We start from the raw sequence: 13584 nt of genomic DNA, 5'->3' as shown, positions 1-13584 counted from the left end.
CAGTACTAATTGTTCTAGCAGTGGTACTAATAGTAATAGTTAATGTATTGGTAGTTGTTTCTGTAGTACTACTTTCATCGATATAAGTTGTGGTAGTAAATTGATAACAGCAATAATTATAGCAGAACTAATCATAGTTAAATTATTACTAGTAATAATAATAATAGGGGTAGTAATAGTACTACTCATTGTAATAATACTAATAACAATATTGGTAACAATATTTACAGCTGTTACTAATTATAGTGGAACCAATAATAGTAACAGTATTTGCAGTAGTGGTGGTACTAATAGTTACTTAGTTATAGTTATCTTTACTAGTAGTTATAGTAGTAATGCTAATTTATTGAAATACTACTATTAATCAATTGATTGTCTCAATATCAGTAAATGTTTTAGTAATGGTGTAGTTTCAATTGTAATAATAATAGCATTAGCAGTGGTAGTAATAGTAATAGTTATATTTGTACTACTGGTAGTAGTTGCTGTCATATTATATCAACAGTACCAGTAGTTGTAGCCGTAAAATTAGTAGTAATACTTTTAGAAGTGCGAATAGGACATTCGTAATAGTAATAATTTTACTTGCACCAGTAATAATTATAGTGGTACTAGTGGTGTTGATAGTAATAGCAATATCAGTATTAGCAGTGGTAATAGTAGTACTATTTAGAGTTGTACTAGTAGTGGTTATTGTTGCTGTAGTACTAGTTTTAACATAATTTGTAGTTGTAGTTACAGTAGAACTACCTGTAGTTGTATGGTCAGCAGTAATAGCAGTAGTAATAATAGTAGCAGTAGTAATAGTGGTAGCAGTAGTAATAGTAATAGCAGTAGTAATAGCAGTAGTAATAATAGTAGCAGCAGTAGTAATAGTAGTTGCAGTAGTAATAGTAGTAGTAGCAGTAGTAATAATAGTAGCAGTAGTAGTAATAGTAGTAGTCGCAGTAGTAATAGTAGTTGCAGTAGTAATAGTAGTAGTAGCAGTAGTAATAATAGTAGCAGTAGTAGTAATAGTAGTAGTCGGAGTAGTAATAGTAGTTGCAGTAGTAATAATAGTAGTAGCAGTAGTTATAGTAGTAGCAGCAGTAGTTATAGTAGTAATAGTAGTAATAATAGTAGTAGCAGTAGTAATAATAGTAGCAGTAGTAATAGTAGCAGCAGTAGTAGTAATAGTAGTAGTCGCAGTAGTAATAGTAGCAGCAGTAGTAATAGTAGTAGCAGTGGTAATAGTAGCAGCAGTAGTAATAGTAGTAGCAGTAGTAATAGTAGTAGCAGTAGTAACAGTAGTAGCAGTGGTAATAGCAGCAGCAGTAGTAATAGTAGTAGCAGTGGTAATAGCAGCAGCAGTAGTAATAGTAGCAGCAGTGGTAATAGCAGCAGCAGTAGTAATAGTAGTAGCAGTGGTAATAGTAGCAGCAGTAGTAATAGTAGTAGCAGTAGTAATAGTAGCAGCAGTAGTAATAGCAGCAGCAGTAGTAGTAATAGTAGCAGCAGTGGTAATAGCAGCAGCAGTAGTAATAGTAGTAGCAGTAGTAATAGTAGCAGCAGTAGTAATAGTAGTAGCAGTAGTAATAGTAGCAGCAGTAGTAATAGCAGCAGCAGTAGTAGTAATAGTAGCAGCAGTGGTAATAGTAGCAGCAGTAGTAATAGTAGTAGCAGTAGTAATAGTAGCAGCAGTAGTAATAGCAGCAGCAGTAGTAATAGTAGCAGCAGTAGTAATAGTAGCAGCAGTAGTAATAGTAGCAGCAGTAGTAATAGCAGCGGCAGTAGTAATAGTAGCAGCAGTAGTAATAGTAGTAGCAGTAGTAATAGCAGCAGCAGTAGTAATAGCAGCAGCAGTAGTAATAGTAGCAGCAGTAGTAATAGCAGCAGCAGTAGTAATAGTAGCAGCAGTAGTAATAGTAGTAGCAGTAGTAATAGTAGCAGCAGTAGTAATAGTAGTAGCAGTAGTAATAGCAGCAGCAGTAGTAATAGTAGTAGCAGTAGTAATAGTAGCAGCAGTAGTAATAGTAGTAGCAGTAGTAATAGCAGCAGCAGTAGTAATAGCAGCAGCAGTAGTAATAGTAGTAGCAGTAGTAATAGCAGCAGCAGTAGTAATAGTAGTAGCAGTAGTAATAGTAGCAGCAGTAGTAATAGTAGTAGCAGTAGTAATAGCAGCAGCAGTAGTAATAGTAGCAGCAGTAGTAATAGTAGTAGCAGTAGTAATAGCAGCAGCAGTAGTAATAGTAGTAGCAGTAGTAATAGTAGCAGCAGTAGTAATAGTAGTAGCAGTAGTAATAGCAGCAGCAGTAGTAATAGTAGCAGCAGTAGTAATAGTAGCAGCAGTAGTAATAGTAGTAGCAGTAGTAATAGCAGCAGCAGTAGTAATAGTAGCAGCAGTAGTAATAGTAGTAGCAGTAGTAATAGTAGTAGCAGTAGTAATAGTAGTAGCAGTAGTAATAGCAGCAGCAGTAGTAGCAGTAGTAGCAGTAGTAATAGCAGCAGCAGTAGTAATAGTAGTAGCAGTAGTAATAGTAGCAGCAGTAGTAATAGCAGCAGCAGTAGTAATAGTAGTAGCAGTAGTAATAGTAGCAGCAGTAGTAATAGTAGTAGCAGTAGTAATAGCAGCAGCAGTAGTAACAGTAGTAGCAGTGGTAATAGCAGCAGCAGTAGTAATAGTAGTAGCAGTGGTAATAGCAGCAGCAGTAGTAATAGTAGCAGCAGTGGTAATAGCAGCAGCAGTAGTAATAGTAGTAGCAGTGGTAATAGCAGCAGCAGTAGTAATAGCAGCAGCAGTAGTAGTAATAGTAGCAGCAGTGGTAATAGCAGCAGCAGTAGTAATAGTAGTAGCAGTGGTAATAGTAGCAGCAGTAGTAATAGTAGTAGCAGTAGTAATAGTAGCAGCAGTAGTAATAGCAGCAGCAGTAGTAATAGTAGCAGCAGTAGTAATAGTAGCAGCAGTAGTAATAGTAGCAGCAGTAGTAATAGCAGCGGCAGTAGTAATAGTAGCAGCAGTAGTAATAGTAGCAGCAGTAGTAATAGCAGCAGCAGTAGTAATAGTAGCAGCAGTAGTAATAGTAGCAGCAGTAGTAATAGCAGCAGCAGTAGTAATAGTAGCAGCAGTAGTAATAGCAGCAGCAGTAGTAATAGTAGCAGCAGTAGTAATAGCAGCAGCAGTAGTAATAGTAGCAGCAGTAGTAATAGCAGCAGCAGTAGTAATAGTAGCAGCAGTAGTAATAGTAGCAGCAGTAGTAATAGTAGCAGCAGTAGTAATAGCAGCGGCAATAGTAATAGTAGCGGCAGTAGTAATAGTAGTAGCAGTAGTAATAGTAGCAGCAGTAGTAATAGTAGCAGCAGTAGTAATAGCAGCAGCAGTAGTAATAGTAGCAGCAGTAGTAATAGTAGTAGCAGTAGTAATAGTAGCAGCAGTAGTAATAGTAGCAGCAGTAGTAATAGTAGCAGCAGTAGTAATAGCAGCAGCAGTAGTAATAGTAGCAGCAGTAGTAATAGTAGCAGCAGTAGTAATAGTAGTAGCAGTAGTAATAGCAGCAGCAGTAGTAATAGTAGCAGCAGTAGTAATAGCAGTAGCAGTAGTAATAGTAGTAGCAGTAGTAATAGTAGTAGCAGTAGTAATAGCAGCAGCAGTAGTAATAGTAGCAGCAGTAGTAATAGTAGTAGCAGTAGTAATAGTAGCAGCAGTAGTAATAGTAGCGGCAGTAGTAATAGTAGCGGCAGTAGTAATAGCAGTAGCAGTAGTAATAGCAGCAGCAGTAGTAATAGTAGCAGCAGTAGTAATAGTAGCAGCAGTAGTAATAGTAGTAGCAGTAGTAATAGTAGTAGCAGTAGTAATAGCAGCAGCAGTAGTAATAGTAGTAGCAGTAGTAATAGTAGTAGCAGTAGTAATAGTAGTAGCAGTAGTAATAGTAGCAGCAGTAGTAATAGTAGTAGCAGTAGTAATAGCAGCAGCAGTAGTAATAGTAGTAGCAGTAGTAATAGTAGCAGCAGTAGTAATAGTAGTAGCAGTAGTAATAGTAGTAGCAGTAGTAATAGTAGTAGTGGCAGTAATAAAAGTGTCAGCAGAATAAAGAATGTCAACAGAAATCAGGCAGCATCTCCACTTGTCTGCTTCATCTTTGGACACACTTTCCAGATGCCTGAAAGCTCCACGTTCATCTGCTGAAGTAATTACACACGAGTTCAAACACCGTGAGGATTTCCGGCCACCATAAAACCGAGGAAGGAGGCAGGTTCTGCCAGCTCCCAGTGAAAAACATGTTCCTCTGTGAAATCTGTGTACTACAACACCACTTACAAAACAAAACAAACCTTGTGAATATTCCGACTGATGCTGGTAAGACAGTGTCGTTATATTCTGTCCTGACATGGGCTGAACAGCCACGCAGAAAGGAAGAAGCCACTGCTCTGAAAGCCAGATTACAGTTGGTTTGATAAAATCTACATTTAATGTTTGATCATTATTCCAGTTGTTACATTTGGAGTAAATCAGTGGAAGCTTTGTAACCCAACTGTGAAGTCCTGGTGAGGCAGCATCATGCTGTGGGGCAAGTTGGAGTAATGAGGAAAGAACATCATGTGAAAAACTGAAGCAACATTTCAAGACATCAGCAGAAACTGACAATAAGTATTCAGCCACATGAGTCACAAACTGGCTTATAGGATAATAATAATTATTATTATAAAAACAAAGAGGCTTAAAGCTGCAGCATGCAACTTTTACAAAAATATGTTTTTACTATACTTATTAAAACTGTCGCCATGTTGTGATAGTTTGTTACAAGACAGAAAATTTATGGAAAAAATCTAGCGCCTTGTCCGGCTGCTACCACGGCTGATCGGTTGTTTTTATTAAAAAAACAACCAATCAGAACCTGGAGGAGGTTCTTAGCGCTGTCTATCAATCTCATGTACTCGCTGGTGGAAAAATAACTTACCGCTACATCTCCTATAGCAGTCAGTCTCGCAACGAACCTGAATAAGCCTCTGACTTAAGACTGTTGTATTACGCTCGTATGGCTGGCATGGGAAGCTAACAGCTCAGTATCTTTTCATCAGAGACGATATTCCACAGTCACATGTCCTGGATGACATCATCAGCTTTTAGGAAGCTCTGCTAATCCACCTTGTTTGCTTCTGCCGCTCCTCTTGGAGTCGGGGAAATGATCTTTGCCCATCATGATGGATGGTAGAGATGTTTTGAACTTCCTCCTCCTCTCTCCGCTCTTTGCTCTGCCTCCATGAAGCCTCCTTTTTCAACTCTGGAATTTGGGGTCATAGGTCAGGTATTAATTGAGATTTTGAGACGCTAATCAGCCTCAGCGGGTTGTAAAAACAAAACTTTGTTGTCCCAAAGTAAAAAACATAAGAGCACAACATCCAAAGCCAGACGGAATAATTGTTTAAAAAGTAAAAAATTATGAACAAAGTTTATGAAAACAAGAAATGGTGCTGATTTCTTGTTTAATTCAGGTCAGTAAGATATTTTGCGTTGCAGATACACGTGTAAAAACCTTTATTCATGCTTTCCACATTACTTTTAGCAATTTATTGATTCAGAAAACGTGTGGGAAACAAAAAAGAGAATTCAAACCCAATCATTGGCTCGTGCTTTTGCTGTCTCTGCAAGTGTCAGAAGGTTAGAGGTTAGCGCTGAAGATAAGCATTTATCTAATATGCAAACATCAAAAGTCTTAGTGAAACCTGTGTGTGGCCTAAAAAAACATTGGTTTCCAGGCACCGAGGGGAACTTTTATTGGTTTTATTAAATAATATGGCGTATTAAAGTAGAACAAATATGAGAATAATTAAGTTTTATCAGAAATCAAACCTATTTTCTGTGTAAAACCTGTATAAATGTGTGTGTAAGGGGAACTGAAGGGCAGGGAGGGGTCGTTATATGGGCACTTACCGTGGTAGTAAACCGGACTTTATGTGATATGAACGTTAAATTGAGTGGCAGCAGTAAAAAAGATAATTACTCCACTGCCTGCTTTGGAAAAGAGAGTTCAAGCAGGTGAGAGGTAACCAGAGACAGATGACAGGAGAGGAGGAAGAGGAGGAGGAGGAGCGGAAAGGGTTAAGAACTCCGCCAATAAAGGCCAACCCATCTCAACCCGACGGTCCAGAGAGCCGTGAAAACTGAAGCTTTCATCCTCTGTGCTCAGTCTGATGGCTCTGCGTCCCACTGAAATGTCTAAACATTAAGGAAAAATAATATTTTTATTTTTTTTAAAAAAACGTATTCCTGCATATCAGGAAAAAAACCTTTTTGTTTTGGACTTATTAAATTTTGAGCACTGATGGGACACAAGAGAGCAAAGCTGCAGAAGTTAAAGTCGGCGGTGCGACCTGAGGAGCGGCGCGTTGCCAGAGGCTGCGGGGAAAGTTGTGCGTTTCTCTTTCTGAGGCTTTTTTCACTAAAATAAATAATGTCATCTCTGCAGGGAGTTTCTGCTGTAGCTCTTTTTCACTGCATGTTGACAGCTGCTGCACTGGTGAGTTCATTTCTACTATAAGTTATCATTTCAAAGAACACAAGTTACTCAGTATTTTGGTTTTTATCAGCAAGACTGATTGAAGAAGTAATTGATTTCACTAATTGAATCAGTTTTCAGTTTGTTTACCTCTAATTTTGATTAATTTATTCATTTTCTGTGTATTTCTACAATATTTTGTTACATATATTTGTGGAAAGATGCTTATTTAGTATTATGTATTTATTTGCACTGCCTTTGTGGCTATTTTTTTAAATTTTCTCTGTACTTTTTTGCAAATATTATTAATTTGGAGCTGTTTGAATAATAAATATTATTCAAACAGGTTCTGGTTCTTATAGAAGAATATAACTTTAAAGTATTTCCAAAAGTAGAACATTTAACTTATTTGTGGCTTAATCTAATTTTTTCACTTCTGAATACATTAAAAAAACATGTCAATGCTTTGATAAGAGAGATATTTCTATCTTTTTCCTAAATTTTCCAAAGATTTTAAAGGGAAATGTTGCAAAAAATTGACCTAAAAATGTAAAAAGAGAAGCAAACTTTGGCTTTGTTTGGTTTCTAAAAGTTTAAACTTTGTCAGGCTGTGGGAAAATACAAAACATAGTTTTTAAATGATAACATAAAGGCTTATCTAATACCTGAGGTGAAGAGGGGCCAGCTTTAGGAACAACAACTGGAACCAATTTTGATAACCGTGATGGATTTATCAACAGCGACTCTGCAGGACTGACACTGAGCTGCAAAGCTGCTAATTTTTGGTTCCATTGCACGGTTTTGTTGTTCCTTAGACATGAACCGCACCCTTAATGGGCCAAAAAACATCTGTTTTATTACAGGAAGTAACATATGACACAAACAGAGGCATATAATGCATATAGCCTCAAGGCAGTTTATTGAAAACAGACAAAAATTCAACAAATCAACCGTGAAAAGAAACATGTGGATGTAAAAACCATCAAACTAAAACACAAAACAATTAAATTAAGAAAAAAATATGATTATTTATTTATATAGCACAACAAATGTCAACTAAAGGCACTTTTTAAGAAATAATTTCAGTTATATTCAAATAGTTCCTATCAAACAGAACAGTAAGCTGAAGTAATTATTCAAAATAGTTAGAAAAGTTTAAGTCTAAGGAAACCCAGCTCACAGGGACAAAAATAAGAACATTTAAGCCTAATTTTGACCTAAATACACATAAAAATAAAACAAATTACTAAAAACAAAAACACAAAGTAGCTAAAAATACATAAAAAGTGGCTAATTTAGTCCTCAGCATGCCTGGAATAATAAGTTAGACTAGTCAACGGATAAAAACAGAACAAAAATCTCTAAAAAGTTAAAAACAGAGCAGGGAAAAAATGTGTTTAAACACGACCAAATATGTACGTCGGTCCAAGTATGTAGCAAAACAATCAGCAGTCGTATCTCTGTGATTTATTACAGCCTCAGTTCTCAGCAGGACTAGCAGGGGAGCGTTTTCACACACATGTTGCTTCATAATCCAGGTTTCAGCTGGAAGTCAGTCAAAAAGCTTTCATTTAAAGATTTTTAATCTAATTACACTCTCTCCTTTTTCTCAGCTTTAATTTACTGACTTTTACCATTAAATGTTTTTTTTTTGTTTTGCACATTCAGTGTCTTTGTTCTGTTTTCTTTTGCCCGGCCCACCACACTATCAGTTCTGAAGTTATCTGTTCTACCAGGAAAGCTTAAGGGTGTCTTTAGATGCTGTTTTTACTCGTACACTGCAAAAAACACAAATCTTTCCAAGTATTTTTGTGGTACGAGTAACTTTTCAGCACACTACATCTATTGGCAGAATATTACACTTATAACATGGAAAAAATGTCTTGTTCTAAGTTATTTTAATCAAGATTAAGTAACTATTGACTTAAAACAAGCTGCTATATCTTGCTGAAAAATTACTTTTGTCTTATTTCAAGTGTACTAAGATATTTGCAGTAGAAACCAGACCAAAAATATTTGGTTTATTTTTGAAACTTTCTCCCAGAAAGGTTTGAAGGGTGACTTTGGATGGCATTTTTACTCACACAAAATCTTACCAAGCATTTTTGGTCTATTTTCTAGTGCAAATATTTTATAACACTTGAAATAAGACATAAGTAACTCTTCAGCAAGATATAATAGCTTGTTTTAAGTCAACAATTCCTAAATATTGATGAAAAAGTGCTAGTTCCACTGGCACCGTTACCTAGCAACCCCAGCCAAGCCCTGCCCGTTACCTAGCAACTCAGTTCCAGTTCCACTGGCAGATTATTTCACATATAACAAGATATTTATCCCATGGTATAAGTGAATTAATCTGTCAGTGGAACTAGAAGTTTTTCATCAAATTTATACAAATATCTTAGTTCACTTGAATTAAGACTTCCTTACAAGTAACTTTTCAGCAAGAAATAAGAGCTTGTTAGAATCAATAATAACTTTATATTGATTTTAAAAAGTTGTAGTTTCACAAGCAGATTATTTCATTTATAACAAGACATTTTCCACGTTATAAGTGAAATAATCTGTCAAAGGAACTAGAATTTTTTCATCAATATTAAGGAATTACTGATTCTAAACAAGCTCTTATTTCTTGCTGAAAAGTTACTTGTAAGTACGTTTTGTCTTATTTCTCGTTTGGATTAGAAATAAGAGCAAAAATACTTGGTAAAATTAGTGTTTTTGCAGTGTACTACAGCCAGACGCTGCGGCCTCTGATGAGGTGAGAGAGGCTGTGGTTTCTTTCATGTTTCCTTCAGATCTTCTGCGGCTTCCCAAGCGAACTGTCGGATGTGCTCTTTGGAGGACTTTCTGTTTCTGCGACGGCTCCGTCTATAGATAGCGTCTCTCAGAAAGTGCATTCCTGGCTCATCGGGATTCTTTGTTCTCCTGAAAACGCAGCACTTAAAGCGATGACGTGACCCAACCGAACTGCAACCCTTCAATCTTCTCCGCTAGAAATTACCTGTCTGCTGCTCCTTGCGTCACAGATCCTCCAGCTTTCACTCGCCGGATCGTGAGCACACAGCTACGTACACCTCCGTGTCTTGATCACTAAATCTCCCCTCGGGTCGATTGGGAGTGACATCACCGCTGACAGAGTTACAATCTCAAGATCAGTCAGCCTGAAAATCACTTGGCTGGAAGATGAGTCCCGTGAGGGTTAATGCTCTCACACACCAACAGGGAATGGATGTAAAGACTAATTGTTTTGCTTAAATGCAACATCTGTCAGGAGCAGAACCTCTTGGTACAAGAGAAAAATGTGACCGACCTCCTTTTACCGATGTTGATTGTTTTTGCTGAAGCATTAAATCGATGCATGTTGAAGTATGATGGTGGCAAATGTGTTGTAAGAACCTTCCACTGTAAAAAAACACAAAATCTTACTTACCAAGTATTTTTGGTCTGGTTTCCAGTTCAAATATCTTAGTTCACTTGAAATAAGACAAATCCTACTTAGAAAGTACATTTTCAGCAAGATATAGTAGCTTGTTTTAAGTAAATATTTCCTTAGTATTGATTTAAAAAAAGTACTAGTTCCACTAGCGCTGTTACCTAGCAACCCCAGCCAAGATCAGCCCGTTACCTAGTAACCAAGTTCTAGTTCCACTGGCAGATTATTTCACTTACAACCTGGAGAAAACATCTTGTTATAAATAAAGTAATCTGCAACTTTTATCAATATTAAGGAATTTCTGTCTTAAAATCGGTTCCCATCTTACTGAAAAGTTACTTCTAAGCTTATTTTGTGTTATTTCCAGATATTTGCAATAAAACGAGATGAAAAACATTTTGTAATATTTTGTATTTATACATTGGCAATATAAAATAATGCCAAATATTTAAATCTGGTTTCTAGTGTAAATATCTTTGTACACTTGAGTTAAGACAAAACTAATTTACAAGTAACTTTTCAAGAAGATGGGAGCTTGTTTTAAGACCAGATTTTATTAATATTGATAAAACACACTGGTACAAATTGCAGATTGTTTCACTTATATCAGGGGAAAACCATTTTGTTGTAAGCACTTTTTATCAATATATCCAGCAGACTAAGATATTTGCTATAGAACTAGATAAAAAATACTTTGTAATATTTTGTATTTATACTTTGTTTAAGGTAATCTGCACTGCAAAAACACACAATCTTACCAAATATTTTAGTCTTGTTTCTAGTGTAAATATCTTTGTGCACTTTAAATAAGACAAAAAGTAACTTTTCAGCAAAATTGGAACTTGTTTTAAGACAAAATGTTTTAAGATAAAATTGGAGATTATTTCACTTATATCAAGTTAAACTAGAACTTTTACATCAACATAAGGAAGTATTGACTTAAAACAAGCCCCTGTCTTGCTGAAAAGTTACCTGTAAGTTCGTTTTTTCCTTTTTTAAAAGTGCTAAGATAATTTCACTAGAAACTAGATCATAAATACTTGGTAAAATCAGTTATTTTTTTCAGTGTAGTAGTTGTCACCATATATGCAACATGTCCAGTACTGACCGAGAACAAACGAGGGTTTTCCTTCAACCTGGACTTGAGGATTGACCTCTTCAGAGGAAGCCCCACCGTCGCTCTGAGCTCTGAATGAGAAACGCAGCTCACTGCTGTTAGCTTACCTTTTATGGCCCGTGCCAACAGTGTCACTTAACACATATCAAGTTATATGAACTGGTCCAGCTGGGATTTCGTCTGTTTAACAAGAATTTTGTTTGGCTTCTGAGGAGGGCAGCTGTGAAAAGAAAAAGCCCACATCCTTCACTCCAGCTGACACATAAACCCAAATACAGAAAGGTTCTGACTGCCTAAAACCACAGCTATAAACTACCATAAAGATGACCTATTATGCTTTCTTAAAGAGGTTAGGATAAGTTTATGAGCTATACAAAACATGTTTATTACTTTCTTTTCCCACAAAATCAATCATAGAGAATCAGTTTTTGCCTGTTTTGAGTTCTTTTTAGAATGTCCATGGTTGCTAGGTAACGGGCTGGGCTTGGGTAGGGTTGCTTGGTAACAGTGCAAGGCCTGTCAAATTCAAATAAAAAAAAATACTTTACTGATCGCAAAAGGAAATCAAACATTGTTGTAGCTCATTGTTTCAAACTCTTTACAGAGTTATCATAGATGATGGCTGTTGGCAGGAAAGATCTCCTGTAGCCGTCTGTTTTACAGCGTATCTGAAGAGGCCTCTGACTGAAGACACTCAGTTTTCCCAGGACAGTCTCGTAAATTTTCTTGATTTTATGAAGAATACTTCTTTGCATAAAAGGTTGAAACTGCTCATTCAGTTATTTCCGGAAAACGCCTGGGTGTGTTTTTGATTTTTTTTTAAGAACTTGGGTTGTTTTTAGAAACAGCTGAGAAAAAAAAAAAGAATTTTACATAATAGTAAAAACCCCTTCAAAAGTCAATTTACAGGTAAAAAACAACAACAAAACATTTATTCTCTTAAGAAAGCTAAAAATAACCATCTCCAGTCTTCCAGATAGCCAGAGATTGATTGACATCTCCGTCACCTCTTGTTCTCCGGTTGACTCGCAGCTTGTTTTGCTGCTGTGTTGTGAAATGTTCCCGGGAACACAGAGCTGTCTGTGTAGCTTAGCTCTGACCAGCGCTGCCGCGGTGCTGAGGACCCGGCAGTCTTGTGGTCGGCCGCTGCCCTGCCGCTGAGCAAGGCGAGGTAGCAGGGGTTCATCACATACCACACCCCCGCACAAAAATTTCACAACACCTGGAGGCAGCACATCAGCTCCTTGAACGGCTTGACGGACCGCTTTACTTGGAAAGAGACTTCTGACCTTTAATAGAAACGTCTCTGTTGCTGTGGGAATTTGCGAATAATCGAAAGGTTTGAGCTCAAGGTGCTCACAGACCTTTCTTGTACGAAGAAGACTGAAGAGTCCGGATATTCTCTTCTCCACACAAAGACAATTTATGCAAACTACTCTCACTTATTTTTAATTAAACGTAGGAAATATGCTTTTCCTAGATATCAGTAGGTTAATTATAGCTGGATATTTAACCAACTTTGAAACAATTCATTAAAATCGACTGGATTTTAGCGCAGACCAGATTTGAGTAGCAGCTAGTTACGTTTACTCGAGTAACTTTATTGAAAAAAAAACAAAAGTACTTTTAGGAGTATTTTTACTTTTACTTGAGTAATTTTACTATGTAGCATCACAACTTTTATTTGAGTAAAATTTCTGGATTTTCTACCCACTGAATGAAAAACAAACATGTTTTAACCAAAAATTCACCAGACACAGACACACACCTGAGGTTTTTGCTAAAGTTTCATACGTTTTTTATTAAAACAATCTGATTTGAAAAAATATATATTTTGCCTGATTTTGTTAATTTTTGTTACTTATATGAATTATTGTCATTTTCATCCCTAAAATACCAAAATTTTCACTTAACTTTCCATCTGATGATGTAATTTTTAAATGTTAAATGCTTAATTTCTTTTTATTCTACTTCACTACTTTTTACTTTTACTGGAGTAGAAAAATTTTGAAGTATTGGCACTTTTACTTGAGTACAATTTTTGGGTATGCTGCCCACCTCTGGCACAGACCAGGTATTTAACTATAGCCAGTGGTTAGCAGTGCTAACCCTTAAGCATCATAAGCATTAATTCTGCTAAGGCTAAAGCGCTACACCAACATGGTAATTAGCAGAAGCTAATGCTAAAGTCCTAATGTGCTGAATTAGTGAATCTGTTTCCTGAAAGTGATGTATTCTGAACACATACCTGCCATGTTCTCAAAGTTTCATGAAATCAAAAACAGAATGTGAGGAAACAGAACTGGCTTGTAAACAGTCTTTACCAACTTCAAAATAAGAGCATGAGTATAAACATTTACCATTACTGTAAGAGTTCAAAACAGTTGATAACTGAAACTTCAACACAGACGAGGAACTGAAAGTTTACAATGCTGACAAGTAAAAAAATAACACAAAAGTAACTTTTCAGCAAGATATAGGAGCTTGTTTTAAGTCAAGGGTTCCTCCGGCAGCTTATTTCACATATAACAAAACTTTTATTTATGTTAGAAGTGAAA

The 13584-nt window shown here is 36.3% G+C and overlaps 1 protein-coding gene across 1 annotated transcript in view; it reads left to right on the top strand.

Annotated features, from left to right (window-relative positions):
* The first annotated feature begins 6146 nt into the window (after nt 1–6146).
* The window catches only part of pth3r (parathyroid hormone 3 receptor), a 20777-nt gene continuing 13339 nt past the window's right edge, over nt 6147–13584 (top strand). The window contains exon 1 of the mRNA XM_028028568.1: nt 6147–6494. Coding sequence (XP_027884369.1) covers nt 6429–6494 — 66 coding nt within the window. The 5' untranslated portion in view covers nt 6147–6428. The remainder of the gene's footprint in view (nt 6495–13584) is intronic.

The sequence above is a fragment of the Xiphophorus couchianus genome, chromosome 2, assembly GCF_001444195.1.
Source record: "Xiphophorus couchianus chromosome 2, X_couchianus-1.0, whole genome shotgun sequence".
NCBI classification, from domain to species: Eukaryota; Metazoa; Chordata; class Actinopteri; order Cyprinodontiformes; family Poeciliidae; genus Xiphophorus; species Xiphophorus couchianus.
This window is presented reverse-complemented; position numbering and strand designations above follow the sequence as displayed.